At 35.6% G+C, this 18336-nt stretch overlaps 1 protein-coding gene across 1 annotated transcript in view; it reads right to left on the bottom strand.

Moving 5' to 3' along the window:
• LOC106477488 (histone deacetylase complex subunit SAP18-like) overlaps positions 1 to 9184 on the bottom strand; it is a 36336-nt gene extending 27152 nt beyond the window's left edge. Inside the window, exon 1 of the mRNA XM_013938049.2 lies at positions 9108 to 9184. Within this exon, the coding sequence (XP_013793503.1) occupies positions 9108 to 9176 (69 nt within the window). The 5' untranslated portion in view covers positions 9177 to 9184. The remainder of the gene's footprint in view (positions 1 to 9107) is intronic.
• Positions 9185 to 18336: the final 9152 nt, after the last annotated feature.

Here is an 18336-nt window from a genome sequence, read left to right as displayed (position 1 = left end):
CATCACTAGAGGCCAGCCTCAACTAGATAGCTAAGGTTCACTACTCAGGGTTGGAATTAAGGGGTCATGGTTCCTATATCCCACGTTGGTGGCTAGAGTAATTGGACCTTATCATTACATAAAATATGAAGGTTATAAAATGAATCCCCACCTGTAGCCATAGAGTAATGCATTACAAACCACTGAAATCATGACAAGAAAGTAAACAACACCAAAGTGGGCAAATCTTTTCCCCACCTGAAGAAGCTAGAAATGCACCACCCCAATCTTGGAATGACAGAATTGCATATGCCATAAGAAACAGAACTCATCCGGTCTGGAATTATGAATACGCATCCTCACTCCACAGCTGATTGGACAAGGAGCATTCCACTTGCCTCTGGAATTATGGGGAAAATGTAGAACCATTGTGCGCAACCAAGGACCCTGGATGGGACCACTCTGTGTTCGGAATTATGAGGACATAGGGGATCTCCTTCCATGACCAATAAAGTGAACATAAATTGCTCAAAAAGAAGGGCCAGGTATGCCTCAACCAGATAGCTGAGCATAAAATCTGAACCAGTACTACAAGTAGGCTCCCACATATGCTGGTGCAGAGACCTGGGTAAGAGGGCCCCCACTATTGCCTTCTTCTCCAAATGTAGAGGAATTAACACCACAATGACTTGAAACTGGGTATGGTAATGACTCCCTAGCTCCACTGGCAGAATCTGGGGGGGGGGGTGGAGATAATGCATGTTGGGGAGTCCTAAAAGGGGGCTCTGTAAATGGTGCAATAGGTGAACCAAGTTCCCTAATTTTTTAAAAGCCAATCCCAATTTATTCTACCTGATGATCAGCAGGGATGGGCAGGATTTCATTTAGCTTTACTCATGATAGTCCAGCATAGAATAATAGTAACACCTGGAAAGCTCCTAGATGGTCTTATGGAACACCTAATTTCTACAGAGCCTGTTGCAACTGTGAGCAACAATAGTGAAATAGTGGCTGCTAGTACAGAAGTGTACTGAGAAAAGCATAACTGCCTGAGCAACACTCTCCACAGAGTGGGATCGGGTGAAAAAGAGGTAAAGGACACTAGAAAAAGAAAACCAGTCAAAGGGAAGAGAAAAAATACTCACCCCTCATTATAATCTAGCAGTTGTGGTCACGAGGGGGAGACAAAAACCCTCAGAAGAAGAAACTACCAGATCATGTAAATAATGGGAGAAGTCCACATACCAGCCAGCACAATGTCCTCCAGCAGGCAATTCAAATGGGTAGCTAATGACATAGAAATATGACGAATCTCATGAGACGTGACTTGAGAATATTCTTTATCTGTAAGGATAGGCCAGAATAAGCAGTACAGATCAATTTGTAAAGCCACCTCGTCAAGGTAATAGGGAATAAATAACAGGAAAACAAAGGATCCCAATGAAAAAAAAAGTTGAATTCTAGTACCACGAAAGGAGCAACAACAACAAAAAATACACTTTAAGAGAACATGATGATAAAGGCTCAAAGGAATGATGAGACAAATCATGCAATACCACCATAATATCCCAATATCCGAGTTAGGCAAAAGAAAAGGCATTTTGGGACAAAGAACACAAAAAGATTTAAGTAGGCCATATAGAACAGGGGACTCAAAACCTTCGGATGTTTCAAATACCGAAGAGTAGTCAACAAGGCTGCCTTATATAAGGCGATGGTAGACGAAGCTAGATTTTTCTAAAATCCAGATCAAAAAACGGGATATAGTGGAAACAGTTGGGTGAATGAGTTTAATTTTCTGTTGAGACACCACTAGCGATAAGTGTGCCATTTACGTTCATAAATGGCTATGGAGAGATTGAGCCAAATGCAAAGCAACTTTAGAAGCTGAATCCCGATGTCATGCAGAACTGCATAATGTCCAAACATGAAGTTTGAGCTTCTAAATGTCCATGTATAAAATGTTGGATCGAGTTTGCTGCAACAAAGATGGCCAAAGAGGAAGTGGCAGATAGATAGTAAAGAATAGGAAACCATGGTTACACCAACCAATACAGGGCAATCAATTTCACTCGACCAGGAATAGATTAAACCAGAACTAGAATCCTGGGCAACAGACAAATCGGGGGAAAGCATATAGGTGCAAACTTGTCCAGTCCTGACTGAATGCAGCTATTTCCAAAGCCCGGGGATGAGGTAATGATGACCAAAAAGCTTGTAATTGAGAGTTTCAATGAGTGGCGAATGCACTGATGATTGGAGGCCTGAACTGCAAGCAAATCCACTGGAAGAACTCATGATGTAGCATCAATTCAGTTGGGAGAATCTGGTTTGGCCAAGACAGATGATCTGCTACTAAATTCATCACCCCAAGTACATTGCAAGCTGGAAGGCTGATACGATGGTAGTGAGCCCAGTAGAGAACATCTAAAGTCCGAAAGCAAAGTTCCCGAGAACGCATGCCCCCTTGAGGAGAAATGTAAGACACCACCATGGAATTGTCGGAATGAATCTTGACTATTTTTCCTTTCAAGAGATGCAGACCATGAACTAATGCCTGTTGAACAGCAAGGAGTTCTAAAATGTTGATGAGAATGGAAGATTCATCATTCGTCTATAGACCCTGGAATTCCTGACCATTGATATGTGCCCCATCCCTGAAGTGAGATATCCATGAAATGATGAACATTAGGAAGAGGGGCGGGAGAAAAAAACTGATGGTAGTGTGGTTACGATCCAACAACAACTTGAGATTTAGTATGGTGGTCCTGACTAAGACGACTGGGTGATCCATTAGATTGGAGGTCATGTCCCATTGGTCAAGCAGGGACCACTGAAAGGACCACGTGTGTGTACCTGTCCCAAAGGAATGAGAGCTTTGAGGGATGCCCATATCCCTAAAAGAGAAAGAGAGCCATCCTCACAGTAGGAAAAGGAGACATGAGTAAGTGTCTGACTGCTCCCTCCATAGCCTGGAGCAAGATGGAAGTCGGTTGAGCCCAAATCAAGTATGTATTGAAAATGACCCTCAGATGGGCAATGTATTGAATCAGCAATAGAATAGATTCTATGTTCTGATAAGAAACCCATCCTTGGTGGCCTCCTAAAGGAGAATCAGGGTGTGTTGTTCTGCCATCTGACGAGATGGTGCTAGAAGTAACTGGTTGTCCATATAATGATGTGTTCACAGGCCCAAAGAATGAAGGTGACGAGAAGAAGGTCGTACCTCTCTGTAAAAGACATGGTGCAGATGCTAGGCCCAAGGGCACAGCCCTGAACTGCATAACCTGACCCTTGTGCACAAAACGTAGAAATTGGCGAGATGACTTGGCTACAGGAATGTGAAGGTGTGCATAAGCAACATCAATCTTGATTATCCAGAGACAGGATGAAAAATGCCATTGTAGGCTGAGAAAGGACTCCATGGTGAACCGAGCAGAATCCAAGAATTGGTGTAGATGAGAAAGATCGATGATTGGATGCCAATCTCCCGTCGTTTTGACCAACTCCAATGCCAGGACCTGGAGGGCCCATAGATCAGTGGTGAAGGAAGTCCAGACTTCCATAAAACGATGTAACAACATACCCACAGACCCTACTGGCATTGGACAGTCACTGATGTTGTTGGTACCAGTCCACCCGAGAGAAAGAGCCACAAGGTTAAGGACGGAATTTATTGTGAGTACAAATAAATCGAGGAACTGAAGGCAGGGGTCGGGACATGCGACAAGCAGATATGCCTAGACTACCAGCTGGAACCAAAGAAAGTTGAGAGGCCAATGATGATAATGAAGAATATAAATGGGTGACATCAATCCTCAATTACAATGCCCCTGGAACAAAAATGGACGGAGAAAAGTAACTCATGGAATGTGGCAGCAGGTAGACAAACTTCCTCCAAGAAGGCATCTCTACTCAACATCACACAAGCCACAGAATCAAATAGAGAGTAGAAGCTGAGAATCTGACCATTGTGGAAGTCAGCTAAAGACCCAATTCATCCACAAACTGATGTGGGGAATCCTGAGAGGCTTCAGACAAAAGTTTGAGAGAAGATAAATATTGCAAGACAGTAGTGAGGGTCAGATGAATACGAGAAAATTGTGATCTGTTCAAATTGATCACAGGCTTCAATCTGGAACCCCACATGTCCAAAAGTGGATCCAGCCATTGTGAATCTACATGGATGTCCTCCTGGTGGTGGTAAGCCATAGCATGCTGTTCCAACAAACGTGGGGGACAAGGCATAGCTATCCCCTTCACATAACTGAATGGTAAACCTTCCAGCATGAACAGCAATATCAGGTGAAGGAGGAAAACTAAGTAGTCATCCCCTGACCTTTTTGCCATCAAGGAAGGAGTAGATTCAAAAGCAACCAGGGAAAGCCCCAAAACCTCCCAAACCCGAGTGACTAATTTAAGAAAAGAAGCAGGAGGTGGTTGATCCAAATTGGCCTCGTGAGAAGCCGTCCTAGTAAAGGAAGATGCTGGAAAAACTGAGTCCAAATTCTCCTTAGAATGCCCTCGAGCATCAAGAAAAGCAGCATCAGAACCTCCAGGAGAGACACCCATGGTTCGAATATATGTCTCAATTTCCCAACAACTCAAATCACGGACAGCCTCAACTGCCCAAAAACAGCACTTCAATTTTTTTCTAAAGGAAAGTATAATAGTACAGATATCCACAAGGTAATGCCAAAATTGCAATCAATAATGTAACCAAGCACACCACTGCATCAGAGAAAATCGTGACCGAGAAAAAGTGATTATATTATCTGAGTGAGGTGCTTATATACAGCACCAGGATAGAGAGAACATTGACATAGGTGGAAAATATCACAAGAAAAATATTGCCAAGTGCATTTATGTGGGGTATAAAAAACTGGAGCAAGCAAGAACAATGCTGATATGGGCCAAGTTTAAAACCTGAAGGTCAAGGAATAGCTGTCAGTGTCACTGGAGGTAAGTGTGTTTTGGAACAAAACCTAAAGGAGTTCAATCTACTCCAAATCATCTGGCAAACCACTCCATAAGTCTAAAACTTTACAGGGAACATTTTTCACTTAATACCTAGTTTGGACATGAGCTTCACAGCTCATAATAATTTCCTCTAATATTTAAAATTTCATCCCCAACTCTTATCTTCCATCAATCAAACAAACCTCTCATAGGTACATTTTCTTCTTCATATGGAGTGTTATAACAGCAGGTTAGAGTTGTATATCAAGGTCTGAAATCAATTTGATAGTGTTGGGTGTCACCTTATGGAAGCCATCGATACCTTCCAAAAAGTAGTGTTTAGAGCACGAATTTATAATGTGATTAAGTGTTTGAGTTGGATGCCCATAACTGCATTTAGGGGTGTCCTTAATCTGCAATTTGCATAGCAGCGATACATACCTTGCTTGTGCAGTGCAGATATGATTCAGGACCATTTTTGGCTCATGTTGGAGATCAAATCCTGGAATATCTTTTGATGGGTCTTGGATAAGGTGTCAATTTTTAATGTCACTGTGGATCCATGAGTCTTTACAAATGGGTTATAGAAAATTGAATCCAAGATATAAGGTTTCTTACAGGGTACCAGTTGGCAAGATTTGACTCAGATACAGGAAGGATTCTGCAAGTCCTCATTGACTGAGATTGCAGGATTTGTTATAAATTGTTCATACTCCTTGATAATGCTCTACTCACAATGAACTGGTACTGAATCAATACGTGTGAGGACAGGGAGCCATACAATCTGCTTCAATTTTAGGGCTCCAGTAATTTTAAATGGATATCAATGAATTCCATGTGACAGCTTTTTGCCCATGTCGAGCAGCTTATCCAATCCCATAGTATTTTTAAACACCTGAATCAAACCATCTTAAGTTCTTGTATGCCAAAAAAAAATTAAAATCTTTACATTATAAATATTTCAGATCAGGAATCACTTTGAGAATCCTTCCCTGAACTTTTCATGCAAATCAATATCTCTTGTAAATAAAATAACATAAAATCAATACAATACTCCATGCAAGACTTCATCAAAGGTTTGTACAATGTAATGATAACCTCCATGTTACAGAATTCAAAATTTCTATAAACAGATCCTAGTTACTCTTTTTACCACTTCTGACAATTCAGCTGAACACTACATGAATATCTAAATATGAGCACTGATCAATTCCCAAAAGTTAATGATAATATATGGATAGCAAGAGACAATTTAGATTTCAAAGCTGTCCCTGCACACTCACTCCTGAGGAAAAAATGACAAAAGTTTAAACCCATTCTTTCTTTTTCAGGAAATCACGAATACCTCTCTTAAACTCTTTTAAGGCACCAACATCCACTCTGACAGCAGTTCATTCTGTAAGCTTATCATCTATCACCCTATTGCAAAAATAAAATGGTCTTAACTGGAGTTTTGCCTGTCTTTTTTCAAATCTTAAATTTGTGTCATCTTGTTTTTAGAATACAGCAAAAAAGAAAACATGGGCCTCTATTCTGTCAATTGCCTGGATAATCTTGCAGATTTAAATAATGTCACCTTAAAAGAAAATAGGGTAAGTGATTTTAATCTACCCCTATAAATTAACCATTCCATCCCTGGAACCATCCTATCAGTCCTATTTGTCCAACTTACCAATTGATCAAATTAATTCTCCATATACATAGCTAGAAATACCCAAGCATTTAATGTCATTAGCAAACTTTACTATTTATGTTTATATCAATGTCCAAGAATGTATCACACCAAAGCTCAAGGTGCCAGCAAACTACATCAATACTATTTAATTTTAATACTTATTAGTATATATACATATATATATATATTAAGAAAATAAGGTAAGAACATTTGAATAACTGTAGCAAATATAACAGTTAATTCAGTTTAGTGTCTTAACACAGTAAGGAAAAGCACATTCAACATTTTCTAATAGTATACTTAATCTTATTACCATATGATAACAATATTTAAGTCTTCTTGGAAAATAGATTTCGACTTCAGTTTTTTTTCACTAACTTAATTTAAGTTGATTGGGAATAATGCAATGAATAGCACAAACTATAAACTCAGTATTTGTTCTACATATATATATATTCTTAGTAAAAATAGAACTCGCAGAGTGAGTTATATAGACATCCTATAACATGAACTTCGATCTTTTTGTGAAACATTTTGGACTTCAACTTAACTTAGAAATGCCAAACAGATTGCTGAAGGACTTAGGAATTATGTAGTATATAGTTAGTACATTAAATGCCATTTTTCAATGTGATTGGGCACAAAAAACAAATTACTGGTTATCACTGCAAACCAGATAAAGTTATCTGCCATATTTACAAAATCTTTAACTAAAGCTATTTGGTTAGATCTTTCTGATAACATTGCCATCAAAATGAAAAGGTGACACTGATTCAACAACTCAAACTTGTCTATCCCGTCACTTTTGACTAATACTAAAAAATGGCTCAGTAAGTACTTTATTTTATATTTGACTTTTATTTTGAAACTCTCACAGTATCATCAAGGACATTTTTAAAAGTTAAAATAGCATTTATAATATTGTTTTTTTAAATATACTTAAGCACTTTACATGTTTTTTGAAGAAAGAGGATACACCAATACCAGAATTCACTAAATAATAAAGAAAAAATGAGAGAGAGATTAAGAATTTCAAAAACAAGACTTGCTCTACACAATATAGTATATTCAAAAAAATCATTAAACATTTATTAAGTAGCTTATGGATTGAGGTTAACACTAGTTTTATATATTTATTTTGTAAATTGTAGCATAAATACAATTAGCATTGCTATCAGACAGATTTGCAATTTACAGTCTTTAAAATTATCAACTAGGGCTGGTAGACCTAATTCCTATACATGCAGCATGACATTGTTCAAATGTGGTTTGTTACATCATGTTAATTAGTTCAAAATTGTCATGTTTGGCATTGACGGACACAATGTTCATGAAAATAACAGTGAGATTTTTTTGGTTCACAATTTATTTTAATATAATAAATATCCCTCAGGCCTGCTATGCTATATCTCATTCATCTTTGCACATAAATGGACAGAAGTAGAGGCTGAGAGCTACATCATATTATCTTCTTAGTATCTTTGGTACACAGGAAGTGTACCCCCAAATATTGATTTAACCCATAAACTTAAAACAATCAATACTGAAATTTCTGATAGGAATTTTGTATAATATCAAAAGCTTATAATAGATGAGAGCAAGCAATTTCTATTATGAGATGTTGAACAAGTCATTGGGTCAAAAGACTTCTTTTGAGAATCTACTCCAAGATAGTCATGAATGTTTTAAGTAATTTGCACACAGGATGTTTCCAGGTTTAATATCTTGACTGAAGTTCTTGATACTATTGAGACACACTTTTCCTTTGATACAACCTGTGCCATATGCTGATCACTGTGTCACAAACATCTTGCACAGTTTAGTGAACTTTTTCTTCAGTTGATTAAGTAAAGTCTCACTGGCATTTAAGGATGATTACTTGAAGATTAACAAATTTAGTTCTGCTTTCTTTTGACTTTGAGAAATAACTTTGTAAATTGTTAGATTATGATGAGATTTTAAACTTAAAGTAGTTAAAGAACTTCAGAAGCATGTTACAATAATGTAAACAATCTAATTTTCTAGCTTCACTAAACATGAATAATTTATGTACACAATAATCGATTTTTATGTAATTTGTATTTTTACTCGTGAAAATAAACTTTGGTTTGAAATTTGAATCTGTCTTTTAGTGTGTAAATTGTAATTGATAAGAAAGTAACAAAGTATCTTAGTCAAATGGAATAGTACAAAATGAATGGTATAAACATTCATTTGCAACGATTATAGACTGCATAATTGTTTACTGTAGTAACACTGTACTCCCACAATTTGGTTTGCAACCCCCGATTTCTATTCTATTTGGTGAGTATTCTTAGCTACGTGCCTAGTACTACTAGTAGTAGTAGTAGTAGTAACACTCAGCAGAGATGCCAAGTCTGATGATCGTATTTAGAAGAGCCAATGTAGCATAACTAAAAAAATCAGCACTTTAAAACTAAAATTAACTAACTTCAAAACACAAAAAATGGCACAAAAAAAATGTTCTACGTACCTTTTCTCTATCAATAGGTTTCTCTTTATCTTTTTTATCCTCAACAACCGACTCTACTGGAGTCGCCATTATGCCGTTTTATGCCATCTAGTGTTCTAAATCGTTTTTAAAATATGCGTTTTCTCCCAAAATTCAATGTATTAAAAATACATAATTTGCTACTATGAAGAACTAACAGTTTTGTAGTTCGAAGTGGAAGATAAAAAATATGTTGCGACAATGAGCACCACTTGCCGAATTGCAAAGTGTAACATGTGACAGAGATTTACATGACATTATATTGTAAAACTCATTAGGTCACATTTTTAGGTAATGTGCGCTCAGGGACTGCGATAAAGGAGGTGGGATTGCAAGGTCTGAAGCTACCCCCAAATGTGGCTTAGGCTCCCCTGTAGAACCTGCACCCAACGAAAAGCTCGTTTTTTTTTTTCATTTCACTTCCTAAACCCTACAGTACGTGTGCCCAAATGATGTAGAGCCCCCCTCAATTTTTTATTTAGTTCAGTTCAGCCCCCTCATCGGGAAAAGGCTAGTACCGCCCCTGTGTGAGCTATTATATGTTACACCACTATTTGAAACACTGAAAAAGCAAGAAATATATAAATGCTAGATGTACCTATAACACTAGTCGGCCTCATTAACTCTTTTCGTAATGAAAGATTACAAAAATGGTCTAATATATTTTAAATCTGAGTCAAATTCCAGGAGCTAAGAATATTACTTTATACATTCTACAATCAAATATATATGTGATTTTGCTTAAGATTGTTTGAAAAGTATAATAGTTATTGTTATTTTTGTCAGTGTTAAAAATATCTATAAAGTGTTTGAACACATTTAGGGATCGTCTTTTGATTTCGTGTTTTGTTTTTTTAATATCTAATAAGTTCTCTGCTACACCTGTATGTAGAGAGTGGATATATGTAAAGCTTTCGTAAATTATGATTATCTATTTACTTAAATGTGTCTAAAACGAGTTATAAAATAAAAAAAATTGTTTAACTTATTTTACTGACATTTTAATTACCAAGCAGCAGAGTTTACATTTTGGCTTCTGGAAAACGTGATACAGAGTGTGTGTGTACATTAAAACGGACGACACTCAAGTGGTCAATTAAAAAAAACTGAATGAAGTGAGTGAAATTCTATAATCGAAGCAAATCAGTTTTGAACAAAAATTTCTAATGTTTCAGAAAAATGAAATGTTTTTGTAACACACATTTCACGTTTGCAACACCTGTAAATACTCGTTTAATAATACTTTTGTTCGACACTAGCAAGCGTGTAGTTGTTATTATTACAATTGTTTGTTTACCCGCTTTTCCCAAATAAACAGGAAGTCTTAAGTTAAAATGAATTATTAATACTGTCATGGGCAGAAATTTAGAGAAGGAAGAAGGCAGTTTTATATGAGAGCTACGCTGACAACAGCTGAGTAGTTTATTCTTCTGATCTTCGGCAGATAGAATTTTAAAATATTAAGTTTACATATTTCTCAGGGAAAGTAACGCCGTTTGATATTAAGTATTGGGATTGAGCTTGAAAAGTTTTGAATATGTAAAGAAATATATATTGAGAGGAATTTCAAACTTTATGATTTTGGTTTGGGTTGGAGATGCTTCTGATACTTTGATCATTGTAATTATGTAGAATGGCCCAATCAAACTAAACCGATTTTCTTTATTCGCTGTACTTCGATGTTTGTAAAAGATCAGACCAGGTGAATAATGCCAGAGAAAATATTAACTACTGAAACAAGTAAAAAAGTGTGATAGTGAACCATGTCGTATTATTATATTCAACCATTAACATATTGTGGCATGGATGCCGAAAATTAAAATTAATCTAAAAATAAAACAACAATAATCAGTGTTAATATATCAGCATAATAATACATCAATGTTTAAAGAATCAACAAAACATAAAAACACAGCTAGTTTTAACAGGCTAAGGTTGTCATTCTCAATTCTTGGAATACTTGAAACTGTTCTCAGGTTCTTATGTATAGATACCTAGGTTATGACCACAGTGTCTTGTACATTTAAGTTACGACAGATTCAGAAAGGTCAGCGTCCACTATTTTATTCGAAAAAAAAATCCAAAGAGGGTTGAGCTGAAATCCCATTTTACTATTTAGTATGATTTCTCTAGTTTTAAATATTTCGATCGATTCTCTTCTTTTTTTTCAACTTCCTATCTGACGACAATTTTTTTATGTTTTGTTAATTCTTTAAACATTTGTGCATTATTATGCTGATGTATTATGACTGTTTTTTTATGAATTTCCAAAAAGCACTTATCCTTCTTCAAGCCATTAATATAGATATCTATGTTTTACAAGTTTAATCACCACGTGTGTTGCATATTTGAAATCCAGCCTTCACAAACATAGTCTGTAGGCAGATTTTGTTGAATAAGACCGATGTCTGTAGGTTTACTTTATTCTTAGAAATCTTCTCAAGAAGTCGATAAGCCATTTTAACGTTGTTAGAACAACGGGCAAAAGTTGTAGATAGTGGTGAATTGGCCGACGCGTTTCGAATGCAGTCTGCATCCATTATCAAGGCTGAATGTTGTGTGAATTGCGATTACTGTTAGTGGATATTTATAGGCAAGCGGGTGGTGGTATTTAGCTCATTAAGTGGCGCTGTCAACTACATTGGTAGGCGTTGATTGGTGGAGTGTTGTATTGTGGCTTGGGGGTTTCTCGCCAAGAAGTAGCAGTGTGCGTTCTGTTCCAGTCGATTGTTTGTTGATTGTGGGGGTTTGCTGTAGGATCTGTATGGCCTCGTGTATCTGGAGCGTTGTTCTAACAACGTTAAAATGGCTTATCGACTTCTTGAGAAGGTTTCTAAGAAGAAAGTAAACCTACAAACATCGGTCTTATTCAACAAAATCTGCCTACTAGAAAATCTGTCACCAAAGTACACAAACATATTCTGTGAAACAGTTAAGGCCATACTAAAAGACTGTGAAGGATTTTATTTGGTACGTAACGAAAATAATTACATTTTGCTTTTATCAGGTCATCAGTCCTATGAAATCATTAATCAGAGCTCCTCAGTGAAAGTAAAGAAAAATGTATAATAATATGCTAACCATACTATATCTTGTGCCGACGAGATCTTTCGCCAATACCAACTATTATGGTACGAGCTGGATTAAATTGGTTAAATGTAATTTTTCATCAATTTTATCTATGTTACAACACATCGGAATTATGGTAAAGATTATTATAACCCGATATAATTTATTTGTTTAGAAACTACGTATCATTAATCATTATCATTTTCTTCAAATAACCTATTAATTATTCAGAAGAATTGGCGAATGTTATAATAATTCAGAAGACAAATTAATATCCCATAGGATGTATAAATAAATTATGTATGACATACAAGATTCTATATGATTTTCGTTTAGAGATTCAAGTTTATAGTTGATCTCTAGAAATTTGATAATTTTTACATTTGATAAATAAGCATCTTATAAGACTTGTGCTTCAGTTCACTTTTAGGATATATTATACATTTAGTGATTTTTGTTGATATATAGGATTACTACAAGACGGTACTAGCCAAACACCTACAGAAATATGTGCGCTATAAGATGATAATGCATCAGTTTGCTATTGGGGATCTTATTGGATTGTTTATAGGATTTTTTTTTATAAAACTCCTATAAAACATTTATATAAAGGTTTGTTTGTTATTAAGCACAAATATACACAATGAGCTATCAGTGCTTTATCAAACAGGGAAAAGAAACCCGATTTTTAGCATTATAAGCTTCAAACTTTCCGCTAAGCCACCGGTGGGCTTATATGAGGGAAGTTTCCTGAATTATAATAAGATTTTTATAATTATTTCGATTATAATTTTTTTTTATGAAATAATTATTTTTGCTGTTATTTAATTATTATTCAAATGGAAATTCATAAGTGAAAAATACTGATCTTGCAGCAGTTTAACAATTAAAAATTCTGCAGAAAATTAAAATCCAGCACGATAAAAAATATGATTATTTATTAATCAGATATCATTAATGTTGTTTTCAAAATATAAAAAATCAGTAAACTGAAATTTAATATTTAAAATTCTTTGTATTTACGTCTATTTGACGGAGATAATTATTTATTTTGTCCATCTCGTAAAAACAAAAACAGTGTGCAAAGTTTGAAAAGCATGAAAATGTCTTGTTTAATAGGAGTAGTAAATTCCTGGTAATGTTTTTCCTTCTGAAATAGAAATATGTTTTAAAAATTGTTATAAAAGGTGATTGTATTTCGTTTTGTTTTGAAAAGGACTTAATCAAATATAAGCCCTGTAAAACTTTTAATCTTTTGTGGTTATATAGCAGATATTCTTGGTGGCTCAGCGGTAAGCTTGAGGGCTTATAACGCTAAAGTTAAAGACTAGATCCCTGCACAGTTTAGCGCTTAACGACAAAACAAACAAATATATATATCACATACGGCCATTGAAGGTTAAGACCCATTTAAGTTATTGGTCATAGAAAAAATTGGATTATTTTTTTCATTGGAAATAGTTTAGCAAAAAATAGAAACATTGCTAGGAAAATGTGATAGTGTTCATGAGAAAAATTTTATTTTTGGGTGGTGTGCTACTACCCGCGAGGCCCAGCATGGACAGGTGGTTAGGGCGCTCGACTCGCAATCTAAGGGTTGAAGGATCAAATCCCCGTCCGAACAAACATGCTCGCCTTTTCAGCCGTGGGGGCATTATAATGTGACGGTCAATCCCACTAGTCCTTGGTAAAAGAGTAGTCCAAGAGCTGGCGGTGGATGGTGATGACTAAATAACCGAATCTTATGAAGGGAATATCGTAAGTAGCGACTTTAAAACCTCTTGTTTATGGCGATTCGGCGGTGAATCATATTTTGAAAAAAGATTTTCTTTTTGTATTTGAAAATAGATGATTACTACTGGAAGTTCCTACTTTTGACGTTAATAATTATATGCTCAAAAGGCCCGGCATGGCCAGGTGGTTAGGACGCTCGACTCGCAATCTGGTTCGCGGGTTCGAATCACCGTCACACCAAGCATTCTCGCCCTTTCAGCTATGAAGGCATTATAAAGTGACGGTCAGTCCCACTATTTGCTGGTAAAGGAGTAGCCCAAGAGTAGGCAATAGGTGGTGATGACTAGGTGCCTTCCCTCTAGTCTTTCACTGCTAAATTAGGGATGTCTATTGCAGATAGCCCTCGTGTAGCTTTGCGCGAAATTTATAATAAACAAACAATATACTCAAATTATAAGTTTTCGTTTTTTTCAGAATTTCACGCAAGTTGCATAAAGGTCACCTGCACATATTTGTCTCTAATTTTGAATTGATAGACTAGATTGTAGTTAGTTAGTAAACAACAATAAGCGCCAATTCTTAATCCAATTTTATCTGATAAAAAAGTGGGATTTGACATCACTGTTATAGTGTATTCAGTGTCCCAAATTGAAGAATGTTTTTTTTCTTTCGGCAATGTGTCGCAAATCATGAGTCATCGGATTCAAGTCAGTTAGCGTGACTGGACTTTTAGTTTTTAAGAAGTCTTTAAACAGGCGTTTCTTAGCGGTGTACTTTTAAACTACACACAACAACATCAGAAACCCTTTCAGAAAATGTAAATGCATACATACATTGAAACAAATTAAAACCCGAGTTCTTTATTGCATACTTTATAATTTATACAAATGGTACAAAAATGCATAGATAATTCTATTTAATTAAAAAATTATAACGTAAAATATATTTGACCTGTAATAATAAATACAGACATGCACTTCTGTTAGTTGTTGTTAAGCACAAAGCTACACGATGGGTTATCTGTGCTCTGCCCACCACGGGTATCAAAACCTACAGGCGGCAGACATACACTGATATATATATTTTGCTAGAGTTTTCATGTGGTGCGAGTTCTGTTTCATCTGATAAACTGTTATATTTTTATACCAATCTAGGGTTTAGGATGAGGATTATAACTAAACAATAATGATCATGCTACAATCTAATATATATGTGTACACATACTGTAAGAAAATATATTACAACTAGTTAAATAAATATCATTTCTGTCTAGAACGACCTTATACACCGTGAATGATTTAAAAACATAAAAGTGATTAAGTAGAGACAGATTACAAACAGGTAAATACAGTGTCGAGTTTTACGAAGAAAAAGCATGGCAAACGACTGTTGTCTGGGCTCGTGTTGGTTAATTAAAAATTGAATTTAACACTAAATATATGTAAAAATGTGCGATGTTTTGATCCGTTGTAATAATTGTTAAATACTTAATTTGAGACTCAATTCTGAAAAAAAAACAAAACAACAATTTTGGGAGGGGTAACAACTTTCTTCAAGTCCCCCACTGGGGCTCGGCCTATTAGAGGGCATTGCGATTTGATTACCTAATACTGCTGGATTCTCGTCTATTCCTAATGTCCTTGGATTGATAGGTAAGCAATTAGTAAACCTAAAAATAAATTGGGTGGTAAATATACTGGAAGTTTTTCTGACAAATACAGGGGTAGAAAAAAAAACGGGTAAAAGAGACATGTAGGAAAAACACAAAAATAAGTAGATACACTGTTGAACAGGTAGGTAGACAGAAGGTTACTGGGAAGAGAGGTAAACAGATGAAAAGAAACATGTAGGAAAAACATAAAAAATAAGTAGATACACTGTTGAACAGGTAGGTAGACAGAAGGTTACCGGGAAGAGAGGTAAACAGATGAAAAGAAGACACGTAGGAAAAACATAAAAAATAAGTAGATACATTGTTGAACAGGAAGACAGACAGAAGGTTACTGGGAAGAGAGGTAAACAGATTAAAAAGAGACACGTAGAAAATACATAAAAAATAAGTAGATACATTGTTGAACAGGTAGACAGACAGAAGGTTACTGGGAAGAGAGGTAAACAGATGAAAAGAAACATGTAGGAAAACATAAAAAATAAGTAGATACATGTTGAACAGGTAGGTAGACAGAAGGTTACTGGGAAGAGAGGTAAACAGATGAAAAAGAGACATGTAGGAAAAACATAAAAAATAAGTAGATACATTGTTGAACAGGTAGACAGACAGAAGGTTACTGGGAAGAGAGGTAAACATATTAAAAGAGACATGTAAGAAAAACACAAAAAATAAGTAGATACACTGTTGAGCAGGTAGGTAAACAGAAGGCTGCTGGGAAGAGAGGTAAACAGATCGCCAGAGAGACAAATAAACAAGTTAATAAACAGAAAGGTATAACAAATGGACACGCGGAATAATATCTGCATTTTTAATTTTAATTTTTGGAGTGAATACAGTTATGTGTAAGCCCTTTTTTCCTAGTTTCGCAGTCTATTAACAATCTTCATTTAACATTCGAAATTAAAACTCGAAATTACGTAAATTTCCCTGGTATAACGACGTCTTTCGTCAGATAATATAACAAACACACACGCAGATAATCAGAAACATGTATCGCAGTTTTAATTAAAACCTCAACCATTGAAAGCCTCTAACTGATCTAAGTAAAAATTTTGAAAAGAAATAAAAAAAAAATTACTGCAACTAATTATTTACTATTTCGAAAGTGAACGCGTACGTGTTCCGCAACACGGATATTTCCATACAAATAAGACAAACAGTGTTTAATATAAATCTATTACCTCGAGGGGTTTTAATAGCGTGTGCACGCAATGGTATAAATTTTACAATATTGTGTAAGAGTCAAAATTCGAGAATATCTGTTAGATTACATGAAAACGAATACTCATTGTCTTCTATCTCTAGGGGATGCGTTAGTGATAATATCAGGAAAGATAATTATAAAAGGGTACGTGTAAACGCAGTGAAAATTAAATTGACCAAAAAGTTTTTATTTAGACAATTTTTTTTTAAATTGTGTTGAAAGAGTATCTGGACTATCTTCTTAATTTTTTCTTTCGTTTACACAATTTTAATATACCGTATTTGTCTGTGTATAAGACGCACTTTTTTACCCCAAAATTTGATGTCAAAATCTGCTTGCGTCCTATACACCGAAGTTTTTATTCTTTTAAAAAAATAACTATTTATAATGCTATCTAAATAATAAAAAAATAAATTACAGTGAAAGCAATGAAGGTTTTGTAGGTTTTGAACCAAATTAAATAACAGTAAACCTTTTTTTTGATTTACGGTATTTTCTTATTTTGATATTTTGAGCTCTTTTGTGTTTAGAACAATATATACTAATTTTTAAAGTATCAAATTGAATTTTTGTTCAATAAAAATCTTTCAAATGCGACTGTAGCTTTTTTTTTTCCCAAAACTTGTCTTCAAAATAAGGGTGCGTCTTATATTCCGAAAAATACGGTATTTTATTTTTAATGTATCTTTGCAACAGAATCATATTTATGCTAAGAGTGAGATTTTACTTCTGCACGAAACTGCAAACAATTTTTCACGTCCACTTTGCAGTGACCTAATAGCAGGAATGACTGTAATTTTTATGACGCACCCACAGATAATGTGAACAGTCTTTGTTAGCACCACGCGTCGAATCCTCGGATCCCCAGTTCGATACGCTAACCAGTAGGCCACGCTCGCCACAACATTTTATGTATGCAGATGCGCTACTCTGTAATATTTTCGGTTAAGTCTGAAATATTTTCGGACATTCGGTTAAGTCTGTCATATATAAAATTAACACCTTGAATCGCGGGATAAACGCGAGTTTAAGTCTGGTATTATGTCATTTCTATATAAATTCACGTTGTATGTGAATTTATTTGCTTGTCTGCGAACTCCTCCGACAGTTTTGGAGCTAGCAGGATCAAAACTTGGAAATCGGACTCGGAATGGCCCAGAGGTATCCTTACCTATATGGCATAGTTCCCGGAGTTGTGGGGGTGCCATGCTTTAAACTGCATTTCTACCTCTACTCGCAATCTAGCGGGACCAAAATTGGCACATGTGCTTTAAGTACTACACGAAAGTGTACTGACGAGTCTTTACTTCGGTACCCCCCCTCCCCCCTTGAGATGGCTATAGAAGTAATTTGTGATAACGGAGGAGCTTAAAGTACATTGGGACTTCTGTGTATCATGAGAAGGGGGCGTTGAACCCCGAAACAGAGCGCGGCTAATTAAGCTAGTGTTCTACCATCAACGCATTGAATCACGGAATTCAGTTAAATCTGTTGCTGAGTGTCCTTAAAATGAGTCAGCCGTAATACCCTGC

Source organism: Limulus polyphemus, unplaced genomic scaffold (genome assembly GCF_000517525.1).
Source record: "Limulus polyphemus unplaced genomic scaffold, Limulus_polyphemus-2.1.2 Scaffold166, whole genome shotgun sequence".
Lineage (NCBI taxonomy): Eukaryota > Metazoa > Arthropoda > Merostomata > Xiphosura > Limulidae > Limulus > Limulus polyphemus.
The sequence above is the reverse complement of the archived record's forward strand: the minus strand, read 5'-3'. Positions and strand labels throughout refer to the sequence as shown.